We start from the raw sequence: 21,149 nt of genomic DNA, 5'->3' as shown, positions 1-21,149 counted from the left end.
AGTTCTAAATCAGTAGTATATATAAGTATACATTATATATACTGTATAATTAGATGCAACATTCTCATATTAGAAAAATATATTCATTCAAAAACAATTATTGTTGCATTTAAGGTTTTTGTTGTCATTGGAAATTAGGCAAGAATGTTAAGACTTAAATCTGCTCATGAAACAAAGTCATTAATGGCATAAATCAGATTAAGCAATGGTTAAAAGATTCTCCAAACTGATGATAAACCTGTATAAATTCAGTAAACCATAGCAATTTACTGTATGATAAATGGGAACCATGAAGATAGTACAGCACTTGGGAAAACTGTTTTTTAATTATTTTGATAGTCCTATACATTGTAAATTCTATGCAAAATGCAATATATTCATTAGTTATGAGCATGAAACCACAAACCACATTTTTGACATTATGTTTTATTAAAATCCCAAAAAGATATTATATTCCAGCAATTGAAAATATTGTCTCACGTCTCATTTACTGTATTTACATTACCAGAACAAAGAAAAAATACAGAATCCTTTTCCTTCAGTTCACACGGAGGAGGATGTCCTCTCTGCTCAGGAGAGAAAAGATCAGCGTTGGCCTCTCTAGTCAGTTCAGTAGCTTCATGCCATGCCAATCGGGTACAAGAACACACAGAAATCACAGCAAGGGACTTGAAGAAATAACATTTTCATGTTGACCTTGTGATATTTACTCCACTCCTTTCATGAATTCCAGGAATTCTACAGAACACCCAAAAAAAGGAAAAGAGACTAACATGATTCAAGTTTCTTTTTCAAAAATGCATTGGATAGAGGAATAAAAAAATGACTCCCTCTTTATACAACACAAGACTTGTCTTGTGAGTGTAGCCCCAGCATAAAAAAAAGTTTCATTCTTTTATGCTATGAAGTCAATTCTTTTCTTTTTTACATTTCAAAAAGTACGTTCTGTTTTTCAGGTTCCTCAAATACTATACTGTTATCATCCTATGATGCATGATATTGTAGTGGGAAGTCTTAAAAAAGGAAGCCAAAACTGTCAGTGGGAAGCGACTCAACCAATCCCATTATTCTTCTGGCTTCCAATGAGTGAAATGTTAAATCCATAAATGGTGATTTATATACAGTATATATACTGTACTTACCGTCGTAATCGATCTTTCCATCATTGTTTTTGTCTCCATCTTTCATCAGTTCTTCTATGTCATCTTCAGTAATGGCTTCCCCTGTGGCTTCCAGCATTATCTTTAATTCTTCAAAGTCAATGTAGCCATCTGCGTTTCTGTTACAATTACCCACAAAAAGCAGCCGATTTGGAAAAATGCAGAATTTACAAAAAGGTTTCTCTTTGCCATCTCTGAATACATGAATGGGTTTAAATGATCAAAACCCATAAAAACAGTATAATCTCTAATCAATTCTCAACATGACCACATCCATTCAAGCACAGTCAAACATAAATAAAAATTGAATACAGTTGATATTGAATGTCATCAACTTACTATTACTTGAGTTTCTATGTTTCTACGTAATGATAATAAAGCATCCATAAATATTCAGTAGTAATTTGGTTAGGTAAATGTTAGGGTTACTTTTAGGATCAACATGTAAACTACAGTGTATCTATTAATATATCATTAGCATTTTATGTGACCTTAATTAATGGTAAATTGAGCGTTGATAAAATAGATTAATATTAACATTAATAAATCATTATTTGTAGGTTTTAACCTACTGTGTTACACAAATTTCTTTGAGAGATTCCCTTTTGACAACAAGCACTTACTTATCAAACATTCGGAAGAGTTCTGCAAGTTCTTCTTCTGATTTGCCTTTGCTGTCATCTTTCATACACCTGACCATCATGACTAAGAATTCATCAAAATCCACTGTTCCACTCCCTACAATAAGAAAACGGTAATACTTCGGTCAAGATTAAATCGAAACTTTGACCCACCCAGTAATAGCAAACTCAGTAGCCTTTTTTCCATAACAGCTTTTTGTCTACCTGGATTTTCCGGTTTCTCCCCAGTGGAAATCTACTATGAAGTGCTGTAATGGGTTTGTAATATGCACTTTGTAATTGGAGATATTTTTTTCATTTAATAATATGAGCTTCCACATAGATCCAGAACCTTTTTTCTGTGTCGTTCAGTTCTGTACTTCTGATGTATAGTACTACTGAGAAACTAAGAGAAACATACCTCCCAGTCTGTGGCCTTCTATGTAGGTGAGGGAAAATCAGGATATACAGTATATTTCTGAAGTGGGTTTTGAAAACTGTGGAATTTACGCAGTGATTTAAACTTGGATTACTGTATAGTGGATAGCGACCAAGGTAACATAACAATAACTATTTATAAAAGTATTCTTTGACTTGCAAGCAAACCCACATACCTCTTTCCCACACACCTCCTTGATTAATATGTATTTAAGGTCATGAACATGTGCTACATGCAGAACATCTCACCATCTTCATCCACCTCATCTATCATTTCCTGTAGCTCCTCCGGGGTTGGATTCTGGCCGAGCATCCTCATGACCTTCCCCAGTTCCTTTGTGCTGATACAGCCGTCCTCTGCATCCTGTACAAAGATGTCAAAGGCAGCCCTGAACTCTATAACAGAGAGGACTCAGGATTAGATAAAAGCAAACACGGGCAGTGGCATACAGGAGCGTAAATTCACAAAATGTGTACTGTAAAAATATTTCAGAAAAATGCAAACACACTGCGGTTTTATAAATTATAGGTTGTTTTCGATTACCTTGTTTTTTAGTCCTTTTCTGTATTTTAAAATCGAGCTCTTAGGGTTTCTCTGGGCTGCAACAGGAACTCTGGTCATTGTATTAGACGTTTATTGAAGTTCAAAGTTGAAAAGCTTAAGATGGGAACAGTTGTGGATGTCTCTGTCATTGTATTATTGTAGCATGGCGCTACACCTATGATTGACTCTGCACAGTGGGGACTTTAATATGAGGACTCTCAAAAGGTTATGATACTTTTAAAGCTGATTTTGGAGCCATAGATATCCACTTAGGCTAAACAGATCAAGGCAAATTGTTCTTCTCCCATTCTGGGACTGCTATTGTCTACTGACAGAAAGCAATAATGGAACTTCTGACAGAAAGCTAGAGTGAACAGCACCACTGCAACTCACTTTTCATTGTGAGTTGATACACGCAATTTCTACCTACCACTTTTCTGTTCCTCTGTCAGCTGCTCAACCTGTTCCAGAAATAGAAATAAAACAACTTAAAACATGGATTTGTGTATGGGCTTTGTAGTCTTACAGTATATAAACTCTTTACATTCACCTGTACTTTGTATTTAATTTAGGCAAAAATGTTTAATGAACTGCATTAATGGCTCTAACAGCATGACTGAAAAAGTAACACTGCAAACTGTAAAGAGCGTGTACAGTATAAGCATAACTGAGTTATGTACTTGAAAGGTGAATACAGGTTAAAGTTCACAGTTCAGATTTAAAAATGTTAAGGTCAGATTGACATATATGGTAATGTCATGTACATCTGGAAACATTCCTAGCAAAAACAGGACCTTAGCAACCACTGATAGACGTGGATTGTAGATAATCAATGCTGACAAAATAGCAGAACTTTACATCGTACAACTACATTCAATTAATAAACCATAAACAAAGGAAACATAAGTTGTGTTTTAAAGCGTTTAGAAAAATGAAACAGGAATTCCAGGAACATCCACAGAGAATCAAGAATAATGACAGCTGCAAGACTTTATGGTTACCAAGAACAATTCTACTGATTTGCCAGTCAGGGGGATGCAGCGCATATGCACTGTCATTTTAATACAACTATACGCAATGAGGAATTGAATGACAATCTTGTAGCTGCCCAGGCTCTGACAGATAGCATTGGAATTTAGCCTTGAAGTTTTTATCTAAATCACAGGCTCTTCTACTGTGACCATACATGACAAAAGCGTAGCTGTCTGAGTGGTTTGCCAAAATTAGCCTTTGGAGGTGATCCTGCCATTTGTAGGCATGGATGGAGTCATCACACAATGATCTTTATCATTTCAGATTTTTCCGTATATGAAAAAAAAATATTTCAACATTCTTAAAGCACATCACATTCGTTAGTACTTTCCCATGCAAAACTACAGTGAAGAAAATATTCTCAATATTAATCTTAAATGTTTTAAATATTATCACGTACAACTGCACTCAGAAGCAATGAGCAAATCTGCATTTATTTTTATCTCTTTATTGGTTAAGTTACTGAATGTGATTGCCAAGAATTGGAATAACAGTATCTTCGTTAAAAAAATGATTTCACAGTGCAAGTGCAGTGAGGTTTTCAATAATAAATAGAGTGGCACAATTCCCCAGCACAGGTGAGAGATGTTTTGTGACCCATATCAACTAAACTCCATCACAGGATAAATGATTGTATTCCACTAAGTATAGAAGTCATCGCACAATCCAGAAATACTATGCTATTTGCACTTGTGTGCTTCACTGTGGTATTAATGTAACACTTTCCCAGCTCTATTTTCAGACGACACTCTCTCGGATGGAGTTTACCATTCCAACCACACTGTTAGGCTATGTCAAAGTAATTATGAAACGAGAGTATCTGCAGTACTTGACAGATTTCTGCAAACACCCAGCTAATACAAATGACCATACCATCCTGTTACCAAACAAGAGTTACCCGGAGAAACTGAGTACAAAAAGAAGCTGTGTTGGGGAAACCCATTTGACTCTATAGATAATATTCTTAGCATGCTATGTAAACTTGATGGATTTTATAATGTATGTTTACATATTTGGGTATAATACATGAGTTTACATGTTTTGCCAAGAGAATTCTTACAATCTTTGTTCTCTGAATCCCAATGATTTCTGTCTTTCTGCTTCTGTCGATTCCCAGAATACCTCCGGCTTCAAAGATGCCTAAATGCTCTACTTACCGCTGCCTTGTAAATGTTGTCCATGTTAGAAGCCACTCAAATGGCTCCTAGGTGCAGCAAAGGCGATGAGAGAACCACAGAGGAGAGCAGAGGCAAATCCGCTTGACGGCAGCTTTATATCTGCCCCTCAGACCGAGCTGTGTCCCTCCCTGCCTCCCAGCTAACCCACCGGGATGTGGATAAATCGCAATCTCCCAGCTCAGATAAGAATGTAGTGACTCTTGGACAGCATACTTTGGAATGGAATGAACCAAATGGATAGCCATTCTTGTCGCTTTCCCCTAATCATGCCTGAATGGACTAGAGAGACACTCAACATTCCAGCGGGGGTATTACAGAGAGAATATGCCAGCTCAGAGACGAGCCAGAAAAGTCCTCCTACAATAATGTTTCAAGGCCATGATCTACTAATAGGGATACTTTTTTCCCCTTGGATTCAGTACAGCTCTGTTTTCAAGGCTGCGTAGCGAAGAATTCTTCTCTCTCCAAGGCATTTGCATTAATGCCTCCCACACAATTGACAAGATGCACCAAGCTTGGTTAACTTACAGAAATTAGTTCAGAAATGAAACTTGATTATATGGTGTTTTCAAAATGATTTTGACATAAGCGATGTTTTCCCTTTTAAACAAGAGTAAAGGGAAGCAAGTTAAAAAAATACTTTTTATGTACTGAATTTTCAACTGGTGTTGTGATGAATATAAAAATCAGTTTGTTTTGTTTTGCTGGTAAGGGCTTCTCAATGTTGACTCTATGGAAAACAATAAAAATAAAGTTTTTTTTAAAAAAATACTTGATTGTTTCCACATTTGTTTGTATGCTTCCTGTTCAGTTTGCAAAATATTGTGCTCTAAGCCTAGGTTTTAAAAGATTTCTAGACGTACAAATTCATCCTTGTGAAGGTCTGCAATTTTTAAAGCCACTATTCAGACCTTCGCACTTAAGTGTCTTTCAAGCAATTTTGTTTAAAATTGTATGAGGAATTAACCATAATTATGAAAACACTGTTAATTATTAACTAATTAATGTAAGGAGACAGTGCTGTACATAGCCTAGAAACATAAAAATTTACGTCTTGTGTGTACTTTTAAAAGGAAGACAAAAAGAGGACTAGAACCTGACAGAACCTGACTAAAAGGTCGTGTCTAATTTGCAGGCTGCTTCGACGTCTTTTAAAATGTACTCCAATTTCTTAAATTCGTATTTAAACGGTCTTGGTATTTTTATGTACTGTTTCTCATGTGGCGCAGTACAGTTTTTATACAATATGCGCATATTTTTAATTCGAATTCAGCAGCCCAGTACTGGTATTAAACAAAACTGAACTAAATGTGTCGCCGGTGAAATCAAATTATTACGAAAAAATGTAATAATGTAGTATATCCCTGGGGCGCTGAATTAGCATTCATAACTGTGAACACTTAAATTTAACGCATGAAACCAACTCAACAATACTGACGAATTTAAATTAATTTCTGAACCCGAAAGACTACCATTCCCACCATGCAACACGCCATTTTAGATTATATAGCCCCCCCCCCCCGGCCTGCATAAAATGGAAGGCAGTTGTATATAAGGTCACAATTTAGTCAGTTTAACGTCTTTAACATTAGAGTTTATATGATTAAAAACCTCTTGTAATTATTTCAAACACCGTGGAATACAAAAGACATTGCAGTTTGTGTATAGTACGTAGCACGCCAGTTTATATATATTACATCTTATATTGCATTAATATTCCTGTATACCAAAAGACAATGCTTACTTAGTGTAACGCACTGTGACCTTAATAATGTACCCAGTTTTGTTCTTCTAGGATGCGCAGTCTGTGTCATTTATATTATATCAAACGAGAACCCAAACAATGTTGGAATGGTTCATGGTGAAATATTTGATTTTCGGGAAAAGCAAGTAGTCGTCATATTCGCTATCAGCCGTACTGTAAATGTATTGCTCGATTTACCATGGAGTAATGTAAATTAACATTCCTGGAGGATTATTTAAAAATAATTTCCGAATAAACAGGAATTTAGTGAAATTCATGACCATTTAGTAAAAAAAACAGACTATTTTTAACAGTCTGTTTCTTTTCAGACGCTCCCTGAGTATTTTTCTGGGGGAAGGAAGTCCCTACTATTCACCGAGGAAGGGAAAGCAAATGAAATCAGGTGACAATTTTTTTTTTCAATTTTTATTTTGTTTCAGCATTTTCTGTTTTAATGCATTCGGCAGTGGAAGAGGTCCCGCTTTTGAATCTAATGTAAAAAGGACTCACGTTAGTAAGTATACTCGCTGGAAACGTGTTAGGGTTTTCTGAGGTTTTTAAGTATTACTAGCAACATAATCATATATTACGATGCACATGACTGAATATTGAAACACAGTTGTGTGTTATAGGGAATATCAGTCTTACTGCTCTTCTTCTTTACATTTGATATAAAATAAGAACTGAGCTCTTATATATTAATTAAAGTCCGATTCATACCCACTGCATTCCTACAGTATTCATAGTTATTATCAAGGGAATTGCAAAAAACTAGAACCGTGGTCCTTGTCAAATGTAGTTTTCATCCTTTCGAGGAAGTGAAAATAGTTTGTAGGTGAAATTCTAGCTTCGTATTTTTACATACATCTCCAATTCGTTGTGAGGCGTTTAATAGATTTCACTGAATGCTAAGACCATAACATTGTTTATTCATTGTTCACATGTTCATTGTCAGTGTGAAATGACAGTAGTGTTTTATGTGGTTGGCGCAGTTTATTTGGGCAATTTCTTGTTTCTCTTCAAAATTGAGAAATAGTTATTTCACGTGTGCATTCTTTTTATTGCAAATAAAGACGACTGGTTTCCTCACCAAAGAGACCCGATAATAACTTTTTGATTCTCCCGGTTTGGGAGACCAAGGTTGTTATTATTTAGGGCTGGTAATAGCCTTTTTTTGTGTTACGTGATGCGTTATGTGCATGAAAATGAGGATTGTCACCTTGAAGTCAAAGGCGACATCAGTTTATCATAACATCATATTTACTGTATCTGAAGTGGAATTTCCAGTTTGTTTCAGTAAAAAAAAATAGCAGCTCTTTTCTTATTATCCGAGCAGATATTGGTTGGTTATAATGGTAGAATGTAAACGGTCTGTTTACATGTGGTGATGTAATAAGCTGGTCAATATGGTCCATAGTATGGAGTTATGAACTTGACGGTAGTAGTACCTTGTACAGGCACCAGTAGATACCAGTCAATGCTATTTGATTTGTAACACGATGTGTACTGTGTTTATATTTTTCAAGACGTGTGGACAGTTTAGCATTGTAGGAACGAGCTTCATGAAATAGGGCCTGTTGCACGAAGTGTTACATTGCACGACTTTGTTGCGGCACAAGAAAACATTCTAATGCTGTTTAACTTATAGTAAATAAGGAACCCCAACAGTGTCCATGTCACTTTTAATTTAGAAGGTGTTTTATTTCTTCTTAATAAAAAACGATGACTAGATGAAGGATTAATAAAATTACCCAATAAAGAAAAGACAAACATCTGTAAACCAAGCAGTCATTCTGAAACCATAACTGGCAGGCTGAGACCACTCTGGGTTCTTAGGGAATCTCCAGTTCCCAAACATGTGATATTTTTACTTTGCTGTGTAAATGTAAACGATGAAGCTCGGGAGGCAAGAGAAACATCTTTCTCCAGGCCTTGTTTTGATGGAAACATACTTGTATAGGCAGTGGATTGTGGTGTGCTGCAAAAACATATAGGAGCATTTGTGTAGAAACAGTGGTCCTCAAAGTACACGGGCATATACTGTATGTGTCCCTGACTTTTTGAGGTGAAGCTGAAGTAAACAGCACTATCTTTATCGTCATCTCCCCTGTATGCTGTTTCAAGTCATTTGACCACAGCAAGGTTAGTTTCGGCAGAGTGCCAAAAATGAGAGAAAAAGTTTGCCCCCCTCCCTTCCTAAAATATGAATGTCACTCAAATATACGAGTGCAGGGACTATTGCTGCTGGCAGGAATTTGCAGTGTGAAGAATTTGAGGACCATTGGTATAACAGCTGTTTGCCTATCAGTCAGCAGCCTAAAGGACACTGAGTTAGACAAGGTGTGTGGTAGTGTGCTGGATTTTACACTTAAAAAGGTTTGTCAGGGTGCGGTAGGTCAGGGGAGAAACTGTATATTACTTTCATAGATGTAGTAACAAGTAGATTTAACAAGTAGTAACATCAACATTCCTTTGTTCCACTATCCACCAAGGCTGTCAATGCAAATGTCAAGGGTAAACACAATTTTGACTCCTACAACCCACTTGAGTGCAATATGTTTATGATGTGTTTATCAATGTTACGTTGTTACAGTATGTGTTATACATGTGCAATAGAGAGATGTATAACGTTTATCTTTTTTTAAAATAAAATAATGTGCAATGTTTTTCTTTTCTTTTTTTTTTTGTTTGCATTCTATTTAAATGTCCAGGAGTGCTGTGTGTCCATAAAACAATTCCCTCAGGGGACAATAAAATCTTATCTTAGATATGTGTAGCTTTCTAGACCCTCAAATTCACTCTGAATTCAGTTTCTCAGAATTTGATTCAATGATGAATATTGATTCCGACTGATGAAGATAAAGAAAGTTGTGTAAAGGTGACGTGTTAACTGTAATTTGACATATTTTGTTTTTAAGAAGGACAAAATATTGTGGAGTATTGGTCAGGGCTCTGGACTTGTACCTGAAAGGTTGTAGGTTCAAATCCCAGTTGGGATTATTCAGCAAGGTGCTTCATTCAGACTGCTCCAGTGAATTCCAAGCTCTATTAAAGGGTAGAAATGTTTGCCTGTGAGTGAAAGTTTCAGCTACTGTACATAAAAAAATAAAACCATCATCCTTGCAATTAGTATGAATGTAAGGTAGTCATTGTAAGGATACACTGTAGTAGAGGTGCAATATGTGCTTTTAACCTGTTGTAGTTTGTAGGGTGTCGATCGATACAGTGTGATTTTATATTCCATTGCAGTAGTTGAGCGTTTTTTTACTAGGTGTCGCCTTACATTTTCATTTCTTGTTTGAGGTTTTGACCTCCTTAAAGGAATTCATGTGATCTGTCAGTGCAGTCATAAGGGAATATGATTTGTGAAGCTAAAACTTTCTTGTAATAGGTAGGTTATGCTCCGTTATGGAATAGATGGTTTCTGGGTGAATGGCTTTCTTTGCATATCATTTTCTCCTTTTTCCTGTTGGAACTACTGACCTTAGTTTGCTTCCATTGTTTCTCTGCAAACAATGGATAAGATACAGCCATCAGTTTGTTTTTGGAAGGACATTTTCTTATATGTTCATGGATGTGGAGTTACCTGGATTTAACTAAAGGTTGACTGCAACCATGATGTTTAAAATGCTTGCTTTTGAGAAAAAAAAACTGTTTTATAAGTTTTGTGTATGCAAGGTGGATGCCTCATAGAATTGATCATTTACTGGATGTAAATTAACTGAAATAATCCCCCCCCTACTGTGAATAGGCCACAATATTTAGTGTGATTGCTATATGTTTTTTTACCACAGCAAAAGCCAATAATGTTTTACAGGGGTCACTACTTGAATAGAATTCAAAGGGATGATACAGTTGATTTGGGGATGTTTTCATTTAGGGCAAATTTGATCCAGGTATGAGCAAATTTGCTTTCAAAACACCTTCGACTTTTTAAGAATATTTTTAAATGGAGGAAACGTGAATAATGCAATATCTGCTGTATTTCTGTGTAATGACATTAACTTGCTATTTTTACATTAGTTCATACATTTTATAGTTCATAAATTTTAATACTCTAAAAGTAATACTAAGCATGGCACCTATATACATGTATATATGGATATCTGGATGAATGTCCTACTTTAGATTTGCTGTCCTACTTAAAACCACAAATGCCTAGAAAAGTGTCCCATCCTGGTGGAACCAGTATTCTGAGTGGGTCACTAAGTGTGCGCTGTTGGCGTCATCAGGCAGGACAGTTGCAGGATGTTGGAGGCTGCGAACACAGTGGTGAGGTTTGCTGACTATGGAGGTGAAAGCTTCACCCTGCTACCAGCAATCGAGAACAGCTCTGTGTCCCCAACATGGCAGCCAGGCCCCGGAGCTAACATCACCAAGCCACACAAGTGCCTTCAGATTCTGTTTGAAGACATCGGCGACTCCAGGTGAGTTTCCCCAATTTCAGCCTGGTGAGTGATGGAAAATGAGTAAAGATTTTATGCATGAATATGTAGCCAAAATCAACCAGGCTTTTTTCTTCTCTAGTTTTCTGGAAGAAGAAGTGTTGACAGGGCTTTCTTGTGTAGGAAGAGTGCAATAAATCATGCATGTAACTCGTCCGGATTAGTTTGAACAAGTCAGATTTAGTTGAAGCGTTAGACTAGCTGGATTCTTCCATAGTTTGCTGTTCTGATGAATTCCAGTCATGCCTCAGATGAATTTGTTAAAGGTGTTTTGTTAAGCAGTCAAGTTATCAGTTTATTTTAAAAAGGCCAGAAACCACAAGATGCCTCTCCCTCAACCATGGGGTCAATCAAGCAATGTTTTTTTTTTTTTTTTTTTACATTGTTAAATTGTATTTTATTCTTCTTGTGTCTAACTCCTCTATTCCCTTTCCTGCCCCTTCCTTTGCAGAGTTCGATTCTGGGATCTTCTTCTTCTTATCCCGAATGTGGCATTCTTTGCGTTTCTGGTCTGGAAGCTGCCATCTGCCCGAGCCAAGATCCGTATTACTTCCAGTCCCATTTTTATTACTTTTTATATACTGGTGAGCACAATAAAAAAATAAGAAATGTAATACGAATTAATCCTTTAAGTCAGTAAGGCTTAGCCATTTTCTTTCAAAGGTTTTGAATTCAGAGGTGCTGTTCATGACATTTTTGAATCCCCATTTAAAATGATAAAATAATCTCTCTGTTAAACTCCCAGACGTGAACTGGATATCCCAAAATACTTTTCTCAGCAACTGAAACAAAATGTCCACACTGTTGCTAGGCTTTACTTTTGGACAGCAGGTTCATGTGATTTTTTTTTTTAGTTAGAACTTGTCTTTACTCTAGAAGTGAAGGATGAGCATAAATATTGATTTTACAAGTCAGGACAGAAGTGATGTTGTTTTCCCAGATTGTTGTCTCTGATGTATAGATCTTGTATATAGCCGGCAAGCAAATAGGCATTATATTTCCCTGTGCTGTAAAGATGTATATGGTGACACAAATGTCTTTATGGAAGATTGAAATAAATATATTTACAAAGGAACAAGTAAGTTCTGCCGTGGAGCCTTCTTCAGGTGTGAGCGAACCTCTACCCACCTGAACTACTGCAATATATTAACAAGATGTACTGTGTTTGTTTATCGTGCCTTCAGAACTTTAGCTCTTCAGAATGATGATTTGCCTGAGTGGTTGGACAGATACAAAGGGTTCACTGACCTCTGGGTAACCAGCTCTTGTCTTTCACTTCCAGGTGTTCGTCGTAGCTGCTGTTGGAATCACCCGTGCTGTAGTCTCCATGACTGTTAGTGCTTCTAGTGCAGCTACCATCATTGACAAGGTAGTGCACATCCCTCACTGTGAATTTGTTTTGGGTAGTATCTAATCAGGTGCGTTCAGCAGTGTATATGAACTTTTATATGTGACCTATGTAGCTTAATCTGAGAAGTATTTGTTTTACGTTTGTAACTCTGTTGCACTAAATGGTGAGATGCAACTCTAGAGTGTAATGATATCCATTGTGTTTGCCTTTGTTCCTTTTGCCTTTTACCCTGATTTTACCTTGCAGTCCTTGTAAAAAGCATTAACAGTAAAACTGCTTTTTTTACTGACCACTTCATAGCTCTTAGGTGAGAAACTGATATTTGCTCAAACCCTTGTTTTTGCAGGTTCTTTGGGAGATAACACGATTCTTCCTGCTTGCCATTGAGCTCAGTGTTATCATACTAGGTCTTGCTTTTGGTAGGTCTCGCAATTGGCAACGTTACAAGTGTAAAAGAGTGAAAAAATAATACATCCGACAGGTATTTCATGTTAGTAAAGTTATTTCTTAATTATTTACTGGTCATATTATTTGTTGTATTATATTTTTGGAGAAAATCAGAATGGTTTTTATCTCTGTTACAGTACATCCATTAGGTTTTCCTTTGTTTATGCTAATTCATCAAACAAACTCCAAAAGCATTAGCAAACTGTTTTATGTGCACACTTGTATTAACACCCATTAATACTGTTCTTTACTCTCTGTTTACAGGTCACCTTGAAAGCAAATCAAGCATAAAGCGTGTCTTAGCGATCACTGCTGTGCTGGCACTGGCCTATTCTATCACTCAGGTATAGCGGATTTTTGGGAATAAAGGTTCATCCAGTGTTTATGTCTCTAGAGTTCTTGTGAGTACCCACCAAAAATATTTGCTTTCCTTTGGTAACTTTTTTTCACTACACTGTAAAAGCTTTTAATCAGTGACTGGGTATAATTGCACAATACACACATACAACATGGTGAGTTGCTTGTACAGTTCAATCTGGAATGATTCTAAACAGCTTTGGGCTTTGAAAAGTGACTGCATTAAAGTGACTTAACCAGGCTTAAAATGAAGTATTAAAGGGTATTACTTAGGAAATATGAATATCAGTACATCCAGAGGAGAGAGGACTGCAGGTTGTCACTTTGGGGTGGTGTACTACATAAATCTGACTTTTTCTTGATGTCTTCAGGGGACCTTAGAGATCCTGTACCCAGATGTCCATCTCTCAGCAGAGGACTTTAACATCTATGGCCATGGAGGAAGACATTTCTGGCTTGCTAGTTCCTGCTTCTTCTTCCTGGTACTGAGAATCAAAGGCTGGGGATACCGATTGCTATTGGAATACCCAATTCAAATATATGAAGGAGAAATATTAATTATAAACTATTATTTAACTAAACATTTTTTACTGCAGATTATTGTGCTTTATTTTTATGTTTAGGAAGTACAAGAAAATTGCACTTCAATGTAGTGACACTGATATGTTTGATACTTCACTACCATGTACCTTAGGAATAATTGATAATTGCACTTCAATAAAGTATGTCATATTGTTATAGTGTGGGTCTCTAAACTGCAGGAAGCTTATATGTATGTTGTTTTTTTAACCCCCAGGAGTATTCAGTTGACAGCATTCACACAGCTGAGAAATAAATCAGATTTTCGGTCCTGAAAGAGAAAATTAATTAGTTAATTAGCAAATAAAAGTACATTTTTCTGTTAATAAAGTCATTTTGCTTAAAGTGTTTTTTTTTGGGTAAGAACATCAGAAAACCTACATAAGCTGCTTAGAGGGATTCAAAGTTTTTTTGCCTTACAGATCTATTCCCTGATAGTCATCCTTCCAAAAACACCTTTAAAGGAAAGAATTTCTCTTCCATGTGAGTATCAGTGCACATTTTGGACCAAGATGATGGTAGTGTCCTGAATTTGGAGTGCAGAGTATTTAAAAATGTAAATTAAAGCAGCAATTAACAGCCAGTGCAGTTTATATTTAAAAATTAACAATGAAATATTTTGACCAGGAGGTAATACACAGTTGTATCCTGCTGACTTTTGTATTAAAGTGTGTTGGATGCTTTTAAATGGGTTCTATTCTGTTAACACTTATTAAGATTGCAATGGTATTTTATATACAATATGTCTATCTTTATTTTATAAGAAACATACATTACCTTGTGGGACAAAGACCACATTTGTATACATTTGTATACTTCATCAAACATACTTCATTTGTATACTTCATCAGTCTTTTACATGTAAGAAGAACATGCTAACTATGCCATTATGCTATGCCAGATAGTTTAGAGCTTACTTACAGCTAGAAATGACATGATATGGAGTTGCAGTTGTAGAACCGCATAAAACATGACGCCTTGTACAATGAATGAGGCCTGTGTATTTTGCAGCCAAGAAGAGTTTTTATGTATATGCTGGTATCCTGTCATTGCTGAACCTAGTACAGGGTCTGGGCAGTGCATTACTGTGTGCGGATATCACAGAAGGACTCTGGTATGTATTTGTTGAGGTCTAATCACTGTCGTCTTACTCCCACTCTCCAGCAGAAAGGACTCATGTTTGTTTTAAGCGATTTTGCGCTGTATTTATTACTATACCTAGTATAAATATAGTATTAATGAGAACCACAGCACAGCATGATGTATGTGCTTAATTAACTGAAGTAGTAGCTAGGCTTGCATTTATAGAATTCCAAAGGCTTTATAAAATTACTTGATAAGTGCTGGATAGCAAAATGTAATCATTTTACCATTAGCTGCAATGTGGCGTAGAACTGAGGGACATGGATTTGTAAGAGCAAGGTTATGGATAAAAATTCCTGATGAGGCAGTGACAAAAAATAGTTATTGCTTTGTTTTATAAAATTATTTTAATGAATGAAACTAGGCCCATGGATCCAATTGCTTTAAAACAGAACTTTCCCATTTCCGGATCATGTGATTCTGTAAGGTCTAACTTTTTTGTTGTTTTGGGGTCTGTTTTAACAGCTGCGTTGACGTGACTACGTTCCTATATTTTTCCGTGTTTGCTCCCCTGATCTACGTGACATTCTTGAAAGGATTTTTTGGGTATGTAGAGTTTCCCTTTTGGTTTGTTTAATGTGTATGTTAAGGTTTAATGTATGACACGTTAAGGCTTTTATTATTTATCATCATTACCTTCATTTAATAGTTTATATCAAAGAGTGCACAACTCTAATCCTGGAGGGACTAAAGGTTTCACCTGAACCCACAATCGCCTATTGAACTCATTATTTACTTGGTTGTTTGCTAATAGCCTTTCCTTGTTCTTAGGAATCTGGATATTTACAGACTATAAGACCTCCTGGGCAGTGGTCCTTAAAGGGGAACTGCAGTTCCAATTTCTTAGACCGGTTATTAAATCTCGGTTACAGAATAAATGAATCGACATTGTAGAAAAATTTTACAAATTTTGAATTACACACGAAAACTGGAACTTTGTAAAAGTAAGTACTTTAAGCTGCCGTATTGTCGCAAACTTTGAGTTCTGAATTGCAATGTGATGCGGCCCTTCCTGCTCGCCTGTCAACGTAATAACTAATGTAATGTGATGTACAAATAAGTACAGGGTGCACAGCAGGCATTTCACCACAGAAATGTTCCAGTGTGATCTGCATGCAGATATGCAATATTTTTATTGACTTAAAAGAGATGCATTCACGATGAAATAAAGCTGCAACACGTCAGTTTTGTTGCCTTGTTCTGAGTCACAGAACATGGTGTTGCACATACTGTACATTACCTGGAAATTTAGTGTATTTTGTGATGTAAATTGGAGGTTTTACAAGTTACTGTGTACATTTTACTTTTAATGTGGTTTGAAATTCACTCATCATTGGTGATTCTTTCTAATCCCGAAATATAAAAATGTAATTGTGGTGCTTTTCAAGGCCAGAATGGAGCTTCTCATGCTTATATAGATGTGGATTCTTGGAGACATGCATTACTAAGCTATTGCTCATCTAACAGTACAAGAACTCATTGACTTGAAGTCTGAATCCCCCAAATTCTTTAAATAATTTCTTAATGTGTAATGGCTTTACAAAAACTCATTGGAGCTATGTAACAGTTGACATCAAAAACTTGTAAAATTAGTCATGTTGAATGAAAGGTGTAGCATAAAGATGTCTGATTTTATGTGTTCTCCCTTTATATGAAAATGTAGGGTCGAACAGTAGATTCGTTCCCTACCTACAGTAAAAGTGTATTTGTTTTAATGTTCATAATCATTATCTATTCTATTGCATAGAATAGACATCATCAAAATCTATTGCACAAGCAAAACATTTGTAAAGTCAGCAAGAATTAGTATTTATCTCCCATCTCCTCCTCCAGATCGGAGCCAAAGATCCTGTTTTCCTACAAATCCCAGATCGATGAGCCTGATGACACAGATGTTCACCTTCCCCCGACCTATGGTGTGGGCAAGAAAGATGGTCATGAACCTGGATTCTACTCCAGCACACAGATAGATACCTCGGGGTCCTATTTGGATGATGTCGCCTCAGGCCCTTATCCTGTGGGTAGCATTAACAGTATTGATAGTGACCGCTGGAGGGCCATCAATGCCTAGAATCCAATCCAGAGGAGGAGGGGTAGGATTCTGCACCTCTCCAGGAACAGTTCTGATCATGAAATGTAAAAGACCATGTGCAGGATTTTATAAATCCATTCACGGGGATACTTAGCAACATGGATGTTGCTTTTGAGCAAAGCAGTAAATGTACAGTATATACATTCCAATCTGAAATTTGCAACAGGCAATCTCGGCTCCCTGCTGTCCCACATGAGAAAGGGAAATGAGCTGGCAGACATAATTCTCAAATCATTTTGCCTCACGGTTTTTGCCAAGTCATCCTCATTTTCTCTCAGACTCAGCATTTACATTGTATAACAAGTGATTCTTTTATTTTTTTTTTAAAAGCTTTTAACTAATGCTCTATTGATGGCGTGAAACACTGACATACATGCTGCTTTGATTATATGGGAAATAAGAGACTTCACTGGAGTTTCTTAGAGGGGTTAATTTAACTTAAATCGTCACTTAAGAGTTTTGTTTTTGGTGCTTTAATGTAATAACACTGCTATAGCTTTGGCTGTAGCAAATTCACCAGAGGGGTTCGGTTTGTAGAAATTCTAGTCAACATGATTTATGGAGCAGTTGCAAATTTTCAGCCAAAACAGTAATTTATCAGTTAAATGGATAAATACCAACCAGTGTCAACTAGCTTATTTCTGTCATAAATTATTTTTTCCCTTTTTATCCTGTAATCAACAGCTGCTTTGTTACTTTTTCCCTGATCTTAAGGGAATTTAGAAAAGTTGTGTTTCCATGGTAGGACCAGTGTGCTGGAATTTAACCATTTTAGTGCACTAAAAGAAATTCTATAGAAGAGAATTAAAATATAAATAAGGTGTATGAGAAAGAGTCTTATTTATTCCTATGTGCGCATAGTTTGTAATTAATGTTTGATGGACCCGCCCAGTAAGACATTGTTTTAATGAGAACGTACTGAACATCTGATTAAAAAATACTTAAAATTTCCATAACTGTAATACAGAAACAAGCAGATGTTAATTGCACTCTGAGAAGCAGGATGGAACTCATTGTTTCAGCTGTGAATCCTACCTCAGGAATGAGGAGGCTGAAGAAGGATCCATAGCTAAAATATGTGTTTAACTGTTTTTTTTCTAATATTCAGTGTGGAGCTGAAAAGTAGAAAGAAATCTTTATTGGTTCCTTTATTGATTGCATGGTGAATGCATGAATGCAGTCTCCTGCTTTACTTGTACAATCTTGGAACATTTTCCCCAATAGCACTCTATGTAACCTCCTCTTTTGTTTAACAATTTTTATAAATCGGGATTGCATACAAGCTGTGATTTTTAACCGTGGTAGTTCCCTGTTTGTGTTTTGGCCTTTACAAAATCTGGAGCTGTAACCTTATCAGCACTAGAAATGTGTTGCTGTATTAGTATTAGACAGATAAGTTCTCAGAAAACTATATGGAACACTCAGATCCAGTATATCAGAAATAGAAGAAGGATACAGTGTCTTGATATCAAGTATTATTTCTCAGCACTGACACCTCTTGAATAAATATTTTTTGCTTTAATGATTCCCCTGAAATGGATTATATTGTTATCAAGACTTCTTCAGTAGTTAACTAGTTTCCTTAACTTGTAAGGCAATAAGCCCAGGGCAGGATTTTGCATCTGGAAATGCTGGACTTTTGCGTTTCAGGGAATAGATAGGATGATGTGGATTGTTACATCTGCTTGTACAGTGAAGATGAACATTTTTTGTGAGCTGTGAATTGGAAACATTTGTAATTTTAATTATTTTTGAATACTGTATTGTGTAAATCTGAAATGCCAAATCAGAATATTTTTGTGCTTTCATAGGGTTTAACAGAGGTGCAGATGTCACAATTACCGCACAAGTATTATACAATGTTTCTTTGCAAAAATTAAATCCATGTTTGGCAGTGAAAAAGGTTTTTGACCTGTGTGAAATTTAACTGGAAAGAGTACTCTAACTTTTGCACTTTGGGCTAAGCTTTTTTGGACTGCGTATTTTATTAAAAAAAGAGTGATTGAAATATTTAAATATAGACCACAGAAACTTTCCCACTATGAGATTTTTCTGTTTCTTAAATGTTAAATGATACATTTTTCACATTTCTAAAACCTTGTTTTGAATATTGTGACCAAATTTTAAACTGGCCCTTTAATATGGAAAATCTGTGTTGAGATTATGATGCAGCATAATAAAAGTTGCACAGGGAAATGTTTTCAGAGGAAGTTGCCTCTAATTGAAAATATTTTTCTCCCATGGAATTTGGTCTGGAGCTGAAGACTGGCATCAAGATAGATGAATTCAAGATGACCCTGGGTTCTGTTGGAGGTATTTGACTGGTGGAATTGTGGAGGCTTGGAATTTGTATTAGCGCAGGGATCAACACAATTGATTCATCATTGTAAGACCAACATGAAAGCATGTAAAAATTAAACATTTTTTATTAAGAAAATGGTTTTATTTAATTGTATGTATTTCTATAGAGTATTATTGTGGTATGTTAAACATTCCTAGAAAGTGATTATTAAAAACGCTTCCTGTCTGCCTGCTTTCTATTTCTTTTGTCAATGTTAAGTTAGATTTTTTTTTGCCAAAGTAGAAGTAGAAAACTCATGGTAAGAGGGAAAAACAAATCTTACATATGCCTTAAAAGCTGAAAGCTAACATTTTGTATTTGTTTCAGCTGGTTAAGGAATAAACAGTGTAATGTGCTTACATGTATAAGCACTTTTATATCCATTTACAGTATAATATACAGTTACTTGAACAGTACTCTCAAGTGGGTTTGAGATCTATGATCCAAATTCCCAAGATTAAATAATTCTGTAGGCCTACTGGAATTTGGAAGAAAAATGCAGGTATATACTTTTTCTTAGATCCGCCTTAGTCTTTACTTATTGTTTCATCCAATTCCATGGAAGTTTGAGGTTTGAAGCTGTTCATGGTATGAATGTGACAAAGTAAATATAGGAGTAATAACTTTATTTCATAAAAGAGGAAGGTATACATAAATTAAAACGGTAAATTAAACGAGAAAGTTGAAGTGCAAAAATTAGTTTTAAGTCTGGATTAAAAATGTTGAGGTACTTGCAAAATCCAATTTGGTTTAGATAATCATTGCAAATTCCCAGACAAACAGAATAGAAAGCAAGATTTTCCAGTGTTCAAAGTGTATTGGGAAATTAAAGAACTCCCTCACGTTCAAAGGAAGTGTAGGTGTATCTGGAGTTCAACAATGATATGATGTAATGTTCACTGATGATCTCAAATGCAGATAAATTATAGGTAATACAAAAGGGGCAGGACTGTTTTTTATGTCATAGCATTTTAATGCCTCTGTAATTCTACAGTCTGTGTTTAAGCTTTACAAATGCTTTAGTTGAGGGGACACAAACAGTCAATAAATAGCTAACCCTTAAAAATTAGGACTGCTGTATGTGGATGTAGCTGCCAACACACAATAAAGAGCTGGAAACATTGGTATTTAGGGAGTAATATGGGTTTCTAGTTCCCAATTTTCAAATTCCCTCTCGGATTGGGACGCTCTGTAACCTAGACATACTAAAACGTTGAAATGGAGTGTAATTAAGGCTGTCAAAATCAAGTAAACATGAGATGTGAATTAATGTGCAGACAGATTATTAGTTTACTAGTTTTAAGTTTTGATGGTTCAATTAGTCAGACCAGCATAATTGTCAAAAACGATTTAGTGCCAACACTGAAACTCTTTGTTTTTGTATATTATTATAATGGTACTATATAGTAGCCAGCAGCCATATCACCCTGCAACTCACAACTGGCAACCCACCGAAGCTAAGCAGGTGTGAGCCTGGTCAGTACCTGGATAGGAGACCTCCTGGGAAAAACTAAGGTTGCTGCTGGAGGAGGTGTTAGTGGGGCCAGCAGGGGGCGCTCACCCTGCGGCTCATGTGGGTCCTAATGCCCCAGTGTAGTGACTGGGACTTATATATATATACTGTAAAACAGGTGCCGTCCTTCGGATGAGACGTAAAACTGGTCATTAAAAATCCCAG

At 36.1% G+C, this 21,149-nt stretch overlaps 2 protein-coding genes across 3 annotated transcripts; one reads left to right on the top strand and one right to left on the bottom strand.

Annotated features, from left to right (window-relative positions):
• Nucleotides 1–410: 410 nt before the first annotated feature.
• LOC148662068 (troponin C, slow skeletal and cardiac muscles) lies at nucleotides 411–5,158 on the bottom strand. Its single transcript, XM_088636771.1, has 6 exons — nucleotides 4,952–5,158; nucleotides 3,193–3,223; nucleotides 2,468–2,614; nucleotides 1,784–1,898; nucleotides 1,143–1,279; nucleotides 411–738 (listed from the first exon to the last, which is right to left on the bottom strand). The coding sequence occupies exons 1-6, from the start codon at nucleotides 4,973–4,975 to the stop codon at nucleotides 707–709; spliced, it is 486 nt and encodes a 161-aa protein (XP_088492897.1). The 5' UTR covers nucleotides 4,976–5,158; the 3' UTR covers nucleotides 411–706.
• A 1,336-nt stretch (nucleotides 5,159–6,494) lies between these two features.
• tpra1 (transmembrane protein, adipocyte asscociated 1) lies at nucleotides 6,495–19,657 on the top strand. Of its 2 annotated transcripts, none has more exons than XM_088636770.1 (12): nucleotides 6,495–6,639; nucleotides 7,046–7,119; nucleotides 10,949–11,143; nucleotides 11,613–11,745; nucleotides 12,444–12,530; nucleotides 12,859–12,931; nucleotides 13,224–13,303; nucleotides 13,688–13,798; nucleotides 14,318–14,378; nucleotides 14,907–15,009; nucleotides 15,504–15,584; nucleotides 16,872–19,657. In XM_088636770.1, exons 3-12 carry the CDS (start codon nucleotides 10,965–10,967, stop codon nucleotides 17,107–17,109), a joined length of 1,146 nt encoding a protein of 381 aa, XP_088492896.1. In that variant the 5' UTR covers nucleotides 6,495–6,639; nucleotides 7,046–7,119; nucleotides 10,949–10,964; the 3' UTR covers nucleotides 17,110–19,657. The 2 variants fall into 2 exon arrangements, with proteins under 2 accessions (XP_088492896.1, XP_088492894.1); XM_088636768.1 differs by having other exon boundaries at nucleotides 6,496–6,639; nucleotides 7,046–7,230.
• The last annotated feature ends 1,492 nt before the right edge of the window (nucleotides 19,658–21,149 follow it).

Source organism: Lepisosteus platostomus, chromosome 6 (genome assembly GCF_059453375.1).
Source record: "Lepisosteus platostomus isolate fLepPlt1 chromosome 6, fLepPlt1.hap1, whole genome shotgun sequence".
In the NCBI taxonomy this organism is placed as follows: domain Eukaryota; kingdom Metazoa; phylum Chordata; class Actinopteri; order Semionotiformes; family Lepisosteidae; genus Lepisosteus; species Lepisosteus platostomus.
Note: the sequence above shows the minus strand (reverse complement) of the source record. Positions and strands in the feature narration are given on the sequence as shown.

Excerpts from the sequence above, each read along its gene's own strand:
- LOC148662068 (XM_088636771.1), bottom strand. The coding sequence starts at position 4,975 with ATGGACAACATTTACAAGGCAGCG. Across the intron at positions 1,899-2,467 it reads AGATGAGGTGGATGAAGATG|GGAGTGGAACAGTGGATTTT; the intron begins GTGAGATGTTCT and ends TTCTTATTGTAG. Across the intron at positions 739-1,142 it reads TGGAAAGATCGATTACGACG|AATTCCTGGAATTCATGAAA; the intron begins GTAAGTACAGTA and ends GGTGTTCTGTAG.
- tpra1 (XM_088636770.1), top strand. The coding sequence starts at position 10,965 with ATGTTGGAGGCTGCGAACACAGTGGTGAGGTTTGCTGACTATGGAGGT. Across the intron at positions 11,746-12,443 it reads TTATTACTTTTTATATACTG|GTGTTCGTCGTAGCTGCTGT; the intron begins GTGAGCACAATA and ends TTTCACTTCCAG. Across the intron at positions 14,379-14,906 it reads GGAAAGAATTTCTCTTCCAT|CCAAGAAGAGTTTTTATGTA; the intron begins GTGAGTATCAGT and ends TGTATTTTGCAG.